General features: G+C 43.8%; 1 protein-coding gene across 1 annotated transcript in view; it reads right to left on the reverse strand.

Annotated features, from left to right (window-relative positions):
- Window positions 1-15000, reverse strand: part of plxna3 (plexin A3) — a 151380-nt gene that overhangs the window by 31865 nt on the left and 104515 nt on the right. Inside the window, 1 exon segment of the mRNA XM_034087271.2 lies at window positions 8874-9074. Within this exon segment, the coding sequence (XP_033943162.2) occupies window positions 8874-9074 (201 nt within the window).

Consider the following 15000-nt stretch of genomic DNA (forward strand, 5'->3'; position numbering starts at 1 on the left):
TGATAGTTTAATCTGCGTCATGTGTCCCTTCGCTTATTATTCGGTGTAATTCATGGGAAATATCTTCCTCCCCGGGACGATAACATTAACATCTCTCCTCTCATTTTATTTCCTCGTTTTTCATCGTGTGTGTGTGTGTGTGTGTGTGTGCGTCTGGTTTTTCCTGCAGTCTGCGTCTCCTGCTGGGTCTTAATGTCACCGAGCTGGTGGACACTGTTGGAGTGTGTGTGTTCGTGTGAAGTGTGTGTGTGTGGATCTGTCGTCCCCATGGTAACCCCTGCCTGGTCGCTAGGCCGGTCGCTATGGGGTCAGAGGTGCCTGGCAACAGCAGCAATTTCTCTGTGTGTGTGTGTTTGTATGTTGTTTTAGAATTGATTTTAAAGTAGAACTGCTTTTTCGAAAGAAGGAAATATAGATTGAAGGGTCTTATAACAGTGAGCATTTTGGCACTTCCTGTTCCCTCGTCTCATAATCAATGATTTTCTTCACCACGTGTTATGGTTTTGGAAGCATAAATGTTATCTCCAAAAGTTAAAAGCTAATGTTGGGCTATAAAGGAACTACAGCACGGTCACATGACTTCACGTCACCACCGCTAAGCTAAAGGCGGCTAATGTTGGGCTATAAAGGAACTACAGCACGGTCACATGACTTCACGTCACCACCGCTAAGCTAAAGGTTGCTAATGTTGGGCTATAAAGGAACTACAGCACGGTCACATGACTTCACGTCACCACCGCTAAGCTAAAGGCGGCTAATGTTGGGCTATAAAGGAACTACAGCACGGTCACATGACTTCACGTCACCACCGCTAAGCTAAAGGCGGCTAATGTTGGGCTATAAAGGAACTACAGCACGGTCACATGACTTCACGTCACCACCGCTAAGCTAAAGGCGACTAATGTTGGATATAAAGGAACTACAGCACGGTCACATGACTTCACGTCACCACCGCTAAGCTAAAGGAGGCTAATGTTGGGCTATAAAGGAACTACAGCACGTTCATATGACTTCACGTCACCACCGCTAAGCTAAAGGCGACTAATGTTGGATATAAAGGAACTACAGCACGGTCACATGACTTCACGTCACCACCGCTAAGCTAAAGGTTGCTAATGTTGGGCTATAAAGGAACTACAGCACGGTCACATGACTTCACGTCACCACCGCTAAGCTAAAGGCGGCTAATGTTGGGCTATAAAGGAACTACAGCACGGTCACATGACTTCACGTCACCACCGCTAAGCTAAAGGCGGCTAATGTTGGGCTATAAAGGAACTACAGCACGGTCACATGACTTCACGTCACCACCGCTAAGCTAAAGGTGGCTAATGTTGGGCTATAAAGGAAGGTGACCAGATTTTCAAAATTAAAACCGGGGACATTTTGAGTTTTGCGGTCAAAATCTCATTAACATATCCAATTTTTTTCATTGTTAAAGAAAAAAGGGGGACAATTCTGGTTCAATGTAATTCGAACATTTTAACTGTTGGATACAAACAGAAGGACGATAGCTCACATATGAGACTTCAGGTCTTTAATTTTGAAACTGCACATCAGATTGTCCAGATTCTCTCTGAGTGACTAGATGGGGTGTCCTGCTATCACCCTGAAGTAGATGAATAAATGATTAAAAAGAGCATTGAGTATCTCAATGACTGGATGACTCAGAACTTTCTCCAATTGAACAAACAAAAAACTGAGATCATCGTTTTTGGAGCAAAGAAGGACCGATTAAAAGTAATCGCAGAGCTTCAGTCGGCAGACTACAAAGTAACTCACAAAGCAAGAAATCTAGGTGTAGTGATGGACTCAGACCTGGATTTCAACAGTCACATTACAACAGTTACTAAGTCTGAAGAATATATCAAGGATTAAAAGACTAATGTCACGGCAGGATTTAGAAAAACTTGTCCACGCTTTTATCTTCAGTAGACTCGACTGCTGCAATAGTGTCTTCACAGGGCTCACAAAAACATCTATCAGAACGCCGCTGCTCGAGTCCTCACTGACACTAAAAGAGTGGATCACATCAGTCCGGTTCTGAAGTCTTTACACTGGCTTCCAGTCGGCCAAAGAATTGATTTTAAAGTACTATTGCTAGTGTTAGGGAATAATTTGCTTAGGCATTCAACCTTCGACCCAGTTCATCATGTTCTCCTCTCACTGTCTCCTCCCCGTGGCCTAGGTCTACGGCCTTGGGTGTTGCTGCTATCTCTCTTAAGGAGGAGCAGCTTGGGCGCATTGTTGTTGCCAGTCTGACCGAGCACAAGCCGCCATGAGGTAGCTCACTGTTCAGGGACGAAGGCTCCCTGGCGCTCAGTCTTTCCTATGGGCGAGAGTTAGATTCAGGGTCCATATTTGTTTGGTCTCTCTGATGAAGAATTAAGCAATCATACACGAGAGGCCGTTCTTGAACGTCATTATTGGTACGACAGTACTGCGGCAGGACCGAGGCGCTTGCGCCGATGTCCGTACGCCTGTACTGGAACGGCCTCAAGTGTATGATTGCAATTCTATAACACAAACTATCATTGTAATCAACAATATCGTAAAATAATTTCATAATGTGGGCTAATTTGCTCCCAAACCTACGCTTTCTGCTTGAGTTAATCTCCGTCAGAAAGTAGTTCCTAGAAAGTAGTTCTAGCTTTCCTCCAGTGGCCGTTTCATGGCGTGTCCCGGACCGGCAAAAAGCGCGTTGCTCCACATCTTTCTGTCTGTGTCCATGTCCAACCATTCATCAATACTGAGGCCCCCCAACAAATCAAAGTTAACTTTAAAATCTGACATTTTGTAGCTACCGATTTCCAAGGAGAGACAATGTATAACAGTGTAACGGCTGTGTGTCGCTAAACGTCGCTATGGAAACCACACGATGTCGGCTCATGGAAGTAGTTTCGGTAGGCTAGTGGCGTGTGGAGGCCACTGGATACTTTGTGATTGGGCACGTTCTATTTGATCGTTGTTTGATCGTGGAATCAAACACGCCTATTGACCAATCAGAGAGCTTGCTCAAACCTATGTGTTATAGAATGTTGATTATTACACTCTGAACTAGTTAAAACCTCGAGCTGCAGAAAGAGGTCTTCAGAATTGGTTTTGGCAGCCGCTGTGTCAGCTCGTGACACTCCACCTGTCTCGTCAACTCTCCGGCCGTCACTCCACATCAACCGTCAGTGCTTGCCATCAGAGCTCCAGCTCTCCTCGAGCCTCTCTGAGTCCTGCCTCTCCATCGCTTCAGAAGTTTCCCTTACAGCTAGTTTTTAAATCACTAAACGGTTTAGGATCAAAGTATATTAATGATCTCCTACATAATTTCGAACCATTCAGGAGTCTCAGGTCTTCTGGGTCGGGTCTGCTCTCGGTTCAGAGTAACAACTCCGTATGTATTCTGTTGTGTTTATTATCGTCGCTTTTTAATGCCTGTTGTAAAACGCCATGATATAATGTGTTTCTGCTGTATTTATTCTTAACATTTTGTAAAGCACTTTGAAGTGTCGCAACGTGCTATATACATAAACTTGCCTTGCCTTCCGATTCCCCAGAGTTTACTGCATTTCTTGGTTTATGAATACATTTAAAAAGAAATGTAATTGGGACACACTAACTTCATTTCAGGCTGAACCTCATTTCAAATCATGCTTCATGGAGACTGTAACTTGGTTAAACACTCACGCGTGGAACTCTTGCTCATTAAATACGTCTATTTCTGATGAGATGATTGTCTTTGCAGATCTCTCAATGAGAAGAGACAAAAGCACACTTCCCGGTGAAACCAAGTGAGCACACGGAGCTCTGAGAAACCTTCACAAACAGGGCGTGCTTAAAGGAAATGAAAACACATAAAGAAACCTCAAGGACAGCCAGCGCTGGTCTGAAATAGACTCGGGGATAATTGGACTCCGTTCAACATGTGACGGCCCTGAACAGAGAAAACACTGGATGACGAAATAATATTCAACCTATTTATACCAATGTCTTGTTTATGTATCTTTTCAATCGGGAATATGAGCCTTTGTAGAGTGGATGATGGATGAAGGGAACAGGAAGGAAGAGGGAACTATAGATATAATGGGGAAAGTGGAATAAAGATGGAGTGAAACATAATGGACATTAAAAAGGGAGGAGGGGAAAGTGGAGGAAACATGAGAGCATTTACCATCGTCTGCCTGTTCACATTACGCTTTCATCTACCAGCTCTCCGCTTCCACATGTCGTCACATGACCATCCATCTGAGGCACAGCGGCTAACGTCCACGAAACACACCCAGGAAAAAACAATTCAGCATTTCCTATACAAGCCTGTTGTTTGTGTTTACATTAAAAACTTGAGATCCAGCATGTTTAAAAGCACAGTGTGTTATTTATGCTGCGTTGCGTCCCTAACTACAGCATTGTTGTCATGGGGATGCTGTCAGTTAGCATCTCCCTGGGGCCTCAACAACAATCCAATGGGATTCTTCTATTGGATTTTGGAATATCGCGGAAAATAAGACCTGTAGTAAACTCATATTTATAATAATAATAGTTTGGATTTATATAGCGCCTTCCATGGGACCCAAGGTCGCTTCACAAGCAGACAGTCAGACAAAACAACAAATAGATTAGGGGCCAAAGGCCTTAGTGAACAGATGGGACTTGAGGGCCCTTTTGAAGGCGTCAGGCGTGGGGATGTTGCGGATCTCCTCAGGGCTCCAGAGGGTGGGGGCTGCCACGCTGAAGGCCCTGTCCCCGAAGGTTCGCGTGGGGCATGTGGGCGGAGGAGGTCCGATAAGTGCTGGGGGGGCTTGTAGGTGAGGAGGAGGACTTTGTAGTTTATGCAGGACTTGACCGGCAGCCAGTGGAGGTGGGTGAGGGGGGGGGGGGATGTGCTGCCACGGCTTTGTATGTGTGAGGACCCTAGCAGAACAGTTTTTAACATACTGTCCAGGATTTGGTTGGGGACCAAAAAAGCATGGACGAGGGTTTCTGCAACTGACTCCGATAGTGTCGGTCGGAGTCTGGCAATGTTCCTTAGATGAAACGTAACTTTAGTTTACCATGATAATCTCCACCCATTGACACGAATAGGACGTTGTTAATGGCGGAATGGAAGAATACATGAAATAAGTTTCAGATTTGTTTTGGCTTGAAAATTGCTAGAAACTTTTGGAAGCACACGACTCAGATGACGGCTATAACGGCCCGTCCTCACACAGCAGCTTTTCAAAAATCTTGAACATCTTGGAGCTGGGCGTGTCTGACAGCTTGGGGATTTTTTGCGAGCAACGCGACCAACAACCAATCACATGAATCTCCTGCCCCCGACATACAAAGCAAAAAACCCCGGGGATTTTATGCGAGCAATATATATATAAATAAACTCCCCAAACAGGCGAAAACCTACCAGTTTCCCCCACTGTCTCTGCCACCTCCCCCCATGCCTGGTTCCTCCGGTTTGTATCCCGGTAATAGTTCTGGTCGTAAAGAACCGGGTGATTTGCTACCGTAATTTCTCGTAGGAAATGAACTGCGGTCTGGTTCTCCCTGCTTACACGCGGTTTGATTGGCTAGCGCTTCTACTGTCAGATTTGCATAAACGTGTTTGATTGGCCGACGCTTCCAGCTCAGCTTCAAAAGTTGAACATTGCTCAACTTTTGAATCCTGGAAATCCTGGAAATCTTCGCTTCGCTCCCCCACAATGCAGTTCGGCGAAAAGCGAGGCAAAGTGACGTCATCCTCATTCAAAGTCAATGGGCAGAGAAGCGTTGGAAGATTCGTCTAAAGCTGCTGTGTGGACGTACCGTTACGAAGGTATAGTCGTTTTTTAGATATTTTAAAGCAAAAGTGATGCTTATGTTATCTGTAATAAGCTTTACTTAGGAGCTGGTAAACTGTTTTTTAGCTGGACGGAGCCATGCTAGCTGTTTCCCCTCGCTTCCACTCATTATGCTAAGCTAAGCTAACACAATGCACAGATGCATATATTAAAAGTGTTGCATTACTCCTTTAAGTACAGTGACACCACAGAGTGTCTTCATTACTTTATTACAGTCTCTAAATGCCTGCATTGTGCTAATTCAATCATCTCTGCATCCAATTATAAACTGCAACCCTGCTTAGGTCAGCGGGAAACACACTGCGCTTTTACTTTTGAAGAAAAATGTGTGTGTGTGTTATTATCCTAAATGGCCAATTTCCTCTGGGAAGTATAACTTAATTAAATACAGTGTGTATGTGCATGTGTGTGTGTGTGTGTGTGTGTGGTGTGTGTGTGTGTGCGTGTGCGTGTGCGTGTGTGTGTGTGTGTGTGTGTGTGTGTGTGTGTGTGTGTGTGTGTGTGTGTGTGTGTGTGTGTGAGGGGGGCGGGCTCATTGACAGGAAGACAGATGAAGGACAGGAAACGATGAGCATGAGCAGAGGGACAACAGTTGGCGTGTGTGTGTGTGTGTGTGTGTGTGTGTGTGTGATATTCGAATCCCAGTCGGACATATCAATACTGGCTGTCCACCTGACGCATGACCTTCAACCCCTGGAGGTCTCGGGGTCAAATGCATAACAGGTCACACACACGCGCGCAATAGGTCACACACAAGGTCACACACACACACACACGGTCACACACACGTAGAAGTGATGTCATTCACTTTTTAACCCAACTATTGCTAATGGTAGTACTGCAGCCAGACTTTAACTTAACAAAGTGTTTTTAGGATTGATTTGAATATGTCTACTTGTTTAAAAGGCTCTTAAGGTTTTTGGACCGGCCTAATTGATTAGTTATCTGTCATTGTATCATTCTTCGCAGCCTCTGCTGTCCTTTTGTAACTACAAACTATCACATCAATTAAAAAGTTGGCAGCTCTCCATCAAAACAAAGGAGTTCCCTCTCAAAGGCTTCCCATTGAGATGCGAGATCTTTTTAAAACATAGCATTAAACTTACTCTCAATCTTCTTTGTATCGATAAAACGCCACGTGTGGAATAATACGTCCATGTAATCATGTGACTAGCGCCAAATGGAAATGGCAGGTTAAAAGCTAAAAGCTAATGTTGGGCTATAAAGGAACTACAGCACAGCACGGTCACATGACTTCACGTCACCACCGCTAAGCTAAAGGTGGCTAATGTTGGGCTATAAAGGAACTACAGCACGGTCACATGACTTCACGTCACCACCACTAAGATAAAGGAGGCTAATGTTGGGCTATAAAGGAACTACAGCACGGTCACATGACTTCACGTCACCACCGCTAAGCTAAAGGAGGCTAATGTTGGGCTATAAAGGAAGGTGACCAGATTTTCAAAATTAAAACCGGGGACATTTCGAGTTTTATTAGGTGTCACAAACAACAAACCATTCACTGTTTACGACTGAACAATAATTCAGATTGAATACCAAATATGGAGCTCCATAGTAGCTCTAATGAGGCAAACTGTCAGATTAAGGGGACAGCATCTGGAGGCAACTTTCAACACACACACACACACACACCTTCAAAACCCCTTAAAATAAACAAATAAACATTTCAAATCAAGCGCTTCCCACCAATATAGTCATGACAACCACTGAAAGCCACCTTCAGCAAATCAAGCTTCATGTAATACTGATATTGCTTCCACTACAAATACTACTTCAACAGCTCTTCTACCAGTACTAATACTACTAGTACTGCCATACTGGTGTTTGTCGTTGTTCCGACGCCCTCCGCTCCACTAGGGGGCTCTGCCTTCGTGTTCTGTGGCTGGCTCTTGTTCGTGTTTCAGGTGATCAGCCTGATGAGCCTCACCTGGGCTGTCCACATAAAAGGCCCACACCAACCCACACTGCCCTCTCACTCTTCTGTTGGACACGTCTTTGTTTCTGCACATTTCCCCACGCAACCATTACTGATGACTGACTTCCACGTTTATTAGGGTTCTTTGAAGTCCTTTGGTTTTGGTTATATCGTGAATAAATACGCTTTTTGTTACACTTAACTTGTCTGGTCTCCCATCTTTGTTGCAGCCTATGAGCCAGGCCGTAACAGTAGTGCGTATACTGCTGGTACAATATATTATATCAGATTAAGGTGGCAGCTTCGGGAGACAACCCCACTTATCAACACACGCCTTCAAGATCAACTGAGTGAGCATCCTCCATCAAAATCTAGCATTTCAAACTTCAACACAAGGGCATTCCTTCAAACCACTTATTCATGTTTCCCCTTTGTGCTACAGCCCTGTGCGACTGGTTTTAACTGCATCTTAACTAGTGACTTGTGCCAAATACAATTGTATATTTTTGATAACTTGAAACCGCGTCTCCTGCTCCATTAGTATTCGAACCTATGTGTCCTCTCTTTAACTGAAAGAAGTGTTAATATTTCCTTAGGTGAAACTCCCAAGGTGGCGTTGTCGGAATTGTGAATGGTGTAATCAAACCAACTTTAACAAATACATTCACCTATCCTCCTCTGCGGCGACTGCCACAAACCGTCTGTCGTCCAGCTGAGTGATACTGACATTGCTTCCACTTCAAATACTACAGTCTCCAGCAGATTCAACTACTAATAAAACTACTGCTGCCAGTACTGCAACTGCTTGTAGTGTTGAGTATACTGCTGGTACTACAATATATGAAACTCTTGAGGACAAGAGAGAGAAGACAGACACAAAGAAAGACTTCCAACACTTTAAGTATTACGGTTATTGCCAATACCACGCACACAGAAAAAGACCACAGAAATCCCCATATTCACGGCCCTTTTAAAAAAAAATAATAATAATAATACATGACACTTATATAGCAGTTTTCTAAAAACCCAAAGACGCTTTGACAGAGAATAAAAAAAAAAATGAAGAAAAATACATAAAGAGACGCAGTGCATGCTGGGTAGTGTAGTCTCACCGAGGTGTTCTGGCACTGGATGCAGGAGGAGTTGAAGCGGACCGCGGGGATGCGCTGTGTTTTCCCCTGGATGCTGAACACACACTCGTAGTTCTTCTGACCCGACTGGGGCTGAGGGAGGTTACGAGCTCGCAACGTGATTGGTCGAATCATCCCGGCCGGGACCAGGATGTCAGAGGTCGGGAGGATCTGAGGGCAGCCCTGCAGAGAGAGAGAGAGACACACATACTGTGAGGAAGTTTCACCATAGAGAGTAAGTGTTGGGAAAACACTGAATGTCCTCTTCCAACATGAGAGTAGCATGCTAACTAAGCTATCCCAACTGTAGCTGTGAACATGACAGGATGTCTGATGACCTAGAAGAGCATCAGGACTGTTTGAGGCAGATGATAGCTATGTGATGAACATGAGGATTCAGCCTCTATGGAGAGAGACATCAAGCATGCTCATTTCTGACGTGGAGCTGATCTGAAGTAAACATTGAACACTGCTTTCTATTCCTCCATCTTGTGACTGTGTGACTCCCTCTCTTGGATATCAGCATGTGAAGGACACTGCTCAGGAACTAGCTGATGCTCTGTATGTGATGACTACTTCCATTCTGGAGAGGATACAGATACATGGATCCTGAGGTTGAAGCACCTCAGAATTTTGAGGTTTTGAGAAAAAAGTCCGAATTTTGAGATACTTTGAGATACTGCCGTGATGAAACGCCATATCATGTTCCAAACCACATCAAGGATTATTTCTGAAACAGTCTGGAGCTCAAAGGCTTTCTCTCTTGCCGGTTACACCACAAGGTGAGTTCCTTTTTACTTCCTGCTTCTTCACACACATGCTCTCCAGTACAGGTTAGCTCTGAGTGCTAGCGATGCTAATGTAAACACCGACCATATTACGTCCAAAACAGTCGGGCATTGTTTCTGATAGCAACGTTTCTGATTGGGCCGTGGGTCCACATTTCAGATATTACGTCGTATCGGACGCAAATCTGGATCAGCTCCGTTGTTCCCCGTTTTTAGAGATTTGGGTACGGAGGAAAAGAGAGGGTTTTATTTTCTGACGCTGCGTGAGTTCCCCGACACACCGGGGACACATGTTGATACAAGACATCACAAAGTGCATTTTGCATGATAGGTCCCCTTTAAGTTGCAACCATATTGTTTTTTTGCAGACTAGTACCAGTTTTAAATGACTGAATATATTGTGAACCTAACCTAAAGTTGCACCTATAATGAATACATTATCAATATGTATACAAATAAATTAATGAATACAATTTAAAAATGTAATCCTTGAAAAATAATGTGTACATACAAAATACACTTAAAATAATAAAATGTAAGAATACAAAAAAAGGGATTTGTCAAATTAATTAATTTCCTTTTCAATTATTTCATTAATTTCTTTTTACAAAGGCAGCTAAAGTGCTCCATAAAGGAATCGTGGAAAACATTCAAAATAAATACAAGATACTATAAAACACTGTAAAGCAAATATAAAGTGGAACAGGTCCGGTTTGTGTTTCGTCGATGACATACAAGATGCTATCATCCGCATATAAAACAAACCAGTGACCCGTTAACGTCACGCAGAGACATTTCATCCATTGGTCGGATTAATTATTGATTAGACGGCCTTTAGCTGGAGCCGCGCCAGAAATTATTAATAAGCCTTTTTTTGTTCCTACTGTTAGCCCCTGTTTAAATGACCAGTCAGTCAGTTTGGAGTGACAGCAGCAGACATTTAAAACATGCGTATTAATTAATAAATGGTAAAAGACACATTTAAGATTATATTAACATATATTTGTTATTGGAAAGTCTGGATTATTACGAATATCTTGTTGAAGTTTTTGAAAATCCCATTGTCTGTGTACTCTGTCAAACTGTAACAAAGCCGACAAAGGTGTGTGTGTGTGTGTGTGTGTGTGTGTGTGTGTGTGTGTGTTCAGTAATGGACAGCTGGTGAAAGATCCAAACTTCCTGAGGCTGCTGGAAACACACTCACACACTCACAAATACACACACACACACACACACACACACACACACACACACACACACACACACACACACACACACACACACACACACACACACACACACACACACACACACACACACACACACACACACACACACACACACACACACTCTGACTGCGTCGCTCAGTGGGGAGAAACCTTTATTAACAAGTGTCACCATGGTAATTAATTGCCTTGTGACTGACAGGAAGACCATTAGCTCCACAGGAAGTGGACTAGAGCACAGCGGACGCCAGCAGCGACTGTGGAGAGTGTGTGACGAGCTGTGTGTGTGTGTGTGTGTGTGTGTGTGTGTGTGTGTGTGTGTGTGTGTGTGTGTGTGTGTGTGTGTGTGTGTGTGTGGGATAAAGGCCTACTGTGGCTGTGAGTCTTTCAGCAAATGTTCGCCATTAATCCGAACACTCAGCTCACCTGCCTGACGGCCACCGAAGTGAAACCAGGAGACAGGATGTATTTAAAGTAAGACTGAGGAAGAGGCGATGTGTTCAGAGCCAATAGGAACGCGTTGGTTAAACTCCGTCTGACGAGAAACGGGTTTCACTCAAGAAGATATCCGTGTGTTTGTAACTTCCTGTATTTTGAGTAAAGTTGTCGTGGAGGAAACACAACGACACCTTTCTTGGTTATTTCTCCCCGTGTATCAAATCGTGGAATGAAATGACCTCGTTGTGGGGGCATCTTGTTTACTTCCGGAAAATGATGACATCACTGTGTTACAGTCGCACTTCTATTGGCTAGCACTCCAACACAGTGTGCGTGATAGGCTAAGGGGCGGGACATCTCGTTTGGAACATTTGAAAACCCAGCTGATATATTTTTTTGAGAGGTTTGAGATTTTACATTTTGCCCGTCATGCAGAATTTAGCTTCTCTTCATTTCTAGGAAAATGATAATTTATAGACACAATTAATCAGCTCTGCACTAATCCCACACGGTGCGTTACGGCCGTACTCACAAGTACTTTTAAGTAATTAAAACTAACACTTTTAACGTCTTTGTTGTTATCTTCCGTGGGATGATAACGACCACACTTCTTACCCACAGGCTAAGACGTGACAAGTTGACAGTCCTCAGTTTCACAACTCACGACATACACACTGATACAGACATCCTCTGCAGCTTCTCTCCACGAACACAGCTCTTCTTAGTAACACATCTTCCTCTGAACGGCTTTATGTCAACGATCTGAAACTTGTGTAAAATAAATAACTGTGCTCGAAAGATACGTGTTTTCCACGGTGTAATGTTAACTCTGCCTTCCTGCTCCGTCTCTCCTCTCTCCGCCTTAAATAAACAGAGAGAGCAGCTTCTCTGTAACTCCAAAAACATTCACTTTTATACTGGAATCCCTCCTTCTCTCCTTCTCCCTCCTTCTCTCCCCTTCTCTCCTTCTCCCTCCTTCTCTCTCCTTCTCTCCCCTTCTCTCATTCTCTCTCCTTCTCTCCTTCTCACTCCTTCTCCCTCCTTCTCTCCTTATACTCTCCCCTTCTCTCCTTCTCTCATTCTCTCTCCTTCTCCCTCCTTCTCTCCTTCTCACTCCTTCTCCCTCCTTCTCTCCTTCTCCCTCCTTCTCCCTCCCTCCTTCTCCTCTCCTTCTCTCCTTCTCTCTTTCTCTCCTTCTCCCTCCTTCTCTCTCATTCTCTCTCCTTCTCTCCTTATCTCCTTCTCCCTCCTTCTCCCTCCTTCTCTCTCCTTCTCTCCTTATCTCCTTCTCTCCTTCTCCCACCTTCTCCCTCCTTCTCTCCTTCTCTCCTTCTCCCTCCTTCTCTCTATCACGAGCCTCTTTCTTCCCCTCTCAAACTAACAACCCTCTCATCTCCCGCTCTCTTTAGTCAGGCTAATTGCCTGGTAATTAAAATTAATTGCTGTGATTGGACGCTTTCATGTCAATTAAGTGGCTATTCATCTTCTATTAGCCAATTAGCCAATCAGAGGTTGTTACTGTCACCCTGCAATGACACCGAGCACCAATCACGTCCACGAGAGCCCCAGAACAGAGCTCTCCACCGCTAACGAGCTAACGAGCTAACGAGCTAACGAGGTGCTTGTTAGAGGTGATCAGTTCCTGACAGGTGAACCTATCTGCTGCTACAGGTTACTCTGCACACCGCTCTGTATTGTTCTCATACTGCCCGTGCTGCAGCTCCTCCTTTCACCCCCTGTCTGAAACCAGAGCCCAGTCTGCTCTGATTGGTTAGCTGGCTGGCTCTGTTGTGATTGGTCAACCTCTTAGAGATGTCCCGCCCCTTAGCCTATCACGTACAATGAGCTGGAACGCTAGCCAATTGAAGCGTGAGGGTTACGTAGTGATGTCATTATGTCATAGAAGTAAAACAGGTAGGGATTGTAGTCTTTGCAGACCATTTACATGCACTAAGACCTATAGAACACACTACTGGAAAGGTATCCCCACAAACAGCAGGATAGGACCCCTTTCATCACTTCCTGTCTGTAATTGCTTTTCCTGTTAGCTGATCATTCTGCTTGAAGTATGTCAGGATGATGCACCAGGTGAGCACACTTTACCTAATTGAGGTTTTATGATTATGTTGTGAACAGAACTCCTTCACACAGCAGGAGGTCCAATTCATTTAAAAAGCAGGAGTTGTTTTAATGATAATGATGATGATTATTAAACCTAAATATTCTTCACTTGATTGCTCTTCAGTGAAAACAAGACTTTACTTTCAATTTCAATAGGCGCTACACACCGGAGCACTTTTCCCAGGATAGTTCCGATATAGTTCAGAAGATGTGCGTTCACACCAAAACAATCCGGAACTAAAATTAGTTCATGAAAACCTTTCCACTGCCTTTTCCGTCCCCGCTAGAGAGCAGGGACTTTCGTGGGAGAAAAAGGCAAACCACGCCCCGTAAAACTCCCAAAAAGGTTTTGTGAAGCCGCCATTTTATTATCCTCGCATTAGCATTATTAGCATTAGCATTAGCCCAGCGCAGAAACGCAGAGAGAATAACTTATGGCAACACAAAATAAAACAAGGGAGCGGTGGAGATGAGGAGGTGTCGGCGTTCTGGCGATTTACTCGGAAGGCCCCAACTCCGGGGACTTCCGGCCGGGGACTTTGGGCGGCAGTATACGCCGTGAAGTGGTTGGCGGCCTGCCAGTAAACCCAAAGCAGAAGAAGAAGTGACGTCAGCGGCTTCATTTGCCTAATCCTCCCCCAGGGGACTTATTCCGGTGTGAACGCGATCTGTACTCAGTTCATGAGAACTAAAGAGTTCGCATGAACTAAGTACGGCAAAGTACTTGTTGTGAAAGCGCCTAATAGGAAACGGTGCTTTGATGCTTAACTACAAACTACAAAAGTAACTGGATTTGTTTTGTTGTTTGAGGTGCACGACGCAGCAGCTTTTTCACGTGAAGACACCAAAGTATAGTTCTGGTTATCGTTGCTCTCATCTTTACTTAGTTTTTTACCAAATCATTGATTCAGACATTAGTTTCATTGCATTTCTATTAAAGAAATGAACATTCAGAGACCTGCTGAACATCGTTTTTGGTTAAGATAGTTACATAATTATCTCAGTTTGATATTTTATTCATTATTATTTAATGATTTTTTCTATTTTCTATAAATTACTTACATACGATTATTTGACGCACTTTGTACTTTCTTAATAATTGTATGCACACAGTTTACAATAGTTGATTAATTGATACATTTATATTACATTGAATCAACGGTAATATTATTGCGTGAGAACAAGAAAAAACACTAACGTCTTTGCGTTTCACAAACCAGCTTTTCCAAATCCCCAGTTGTCAGATTGACTGTCCTCCCTTCTGAATTTCATTTCTAGGGAAATCATCTCTCGTCGACGCAGATAATCAGCTTCATATTTGCGTCGTATTCATATCATCATCATAAGATAAACAGCTGAGAGCTAGGACGGCTTAAACCAATATTAAAGTGAGAGATTACCAAAACTACGTCACGGGTTTTCCATCATCCAGGTACACGCCTGTTTCTGAAAACTGCACTTCATCAAAGCTTCCCAGAAACTTAAATCACATCCTTCACAGAGTCCTTGAACGCATCAGCAAGTGTGTGCGTGTGT

This window comes from Pseudochaenichthys georgianus, chromosome 7 (assembly GCF_902827115.2).
Source record: "Pseudochaenichthys georgianus chromosome 7, fPseGeo1.2, whole genome shotgun sequence".
In the NCBI taxonomy this organism is placed as follows: Eukaryota; Metazoa; Chordata; class Actinopteri; order Perciformes; family Channichthyidae; genus Pseudochaenichthys; species Pseudochaenichthys georgianus.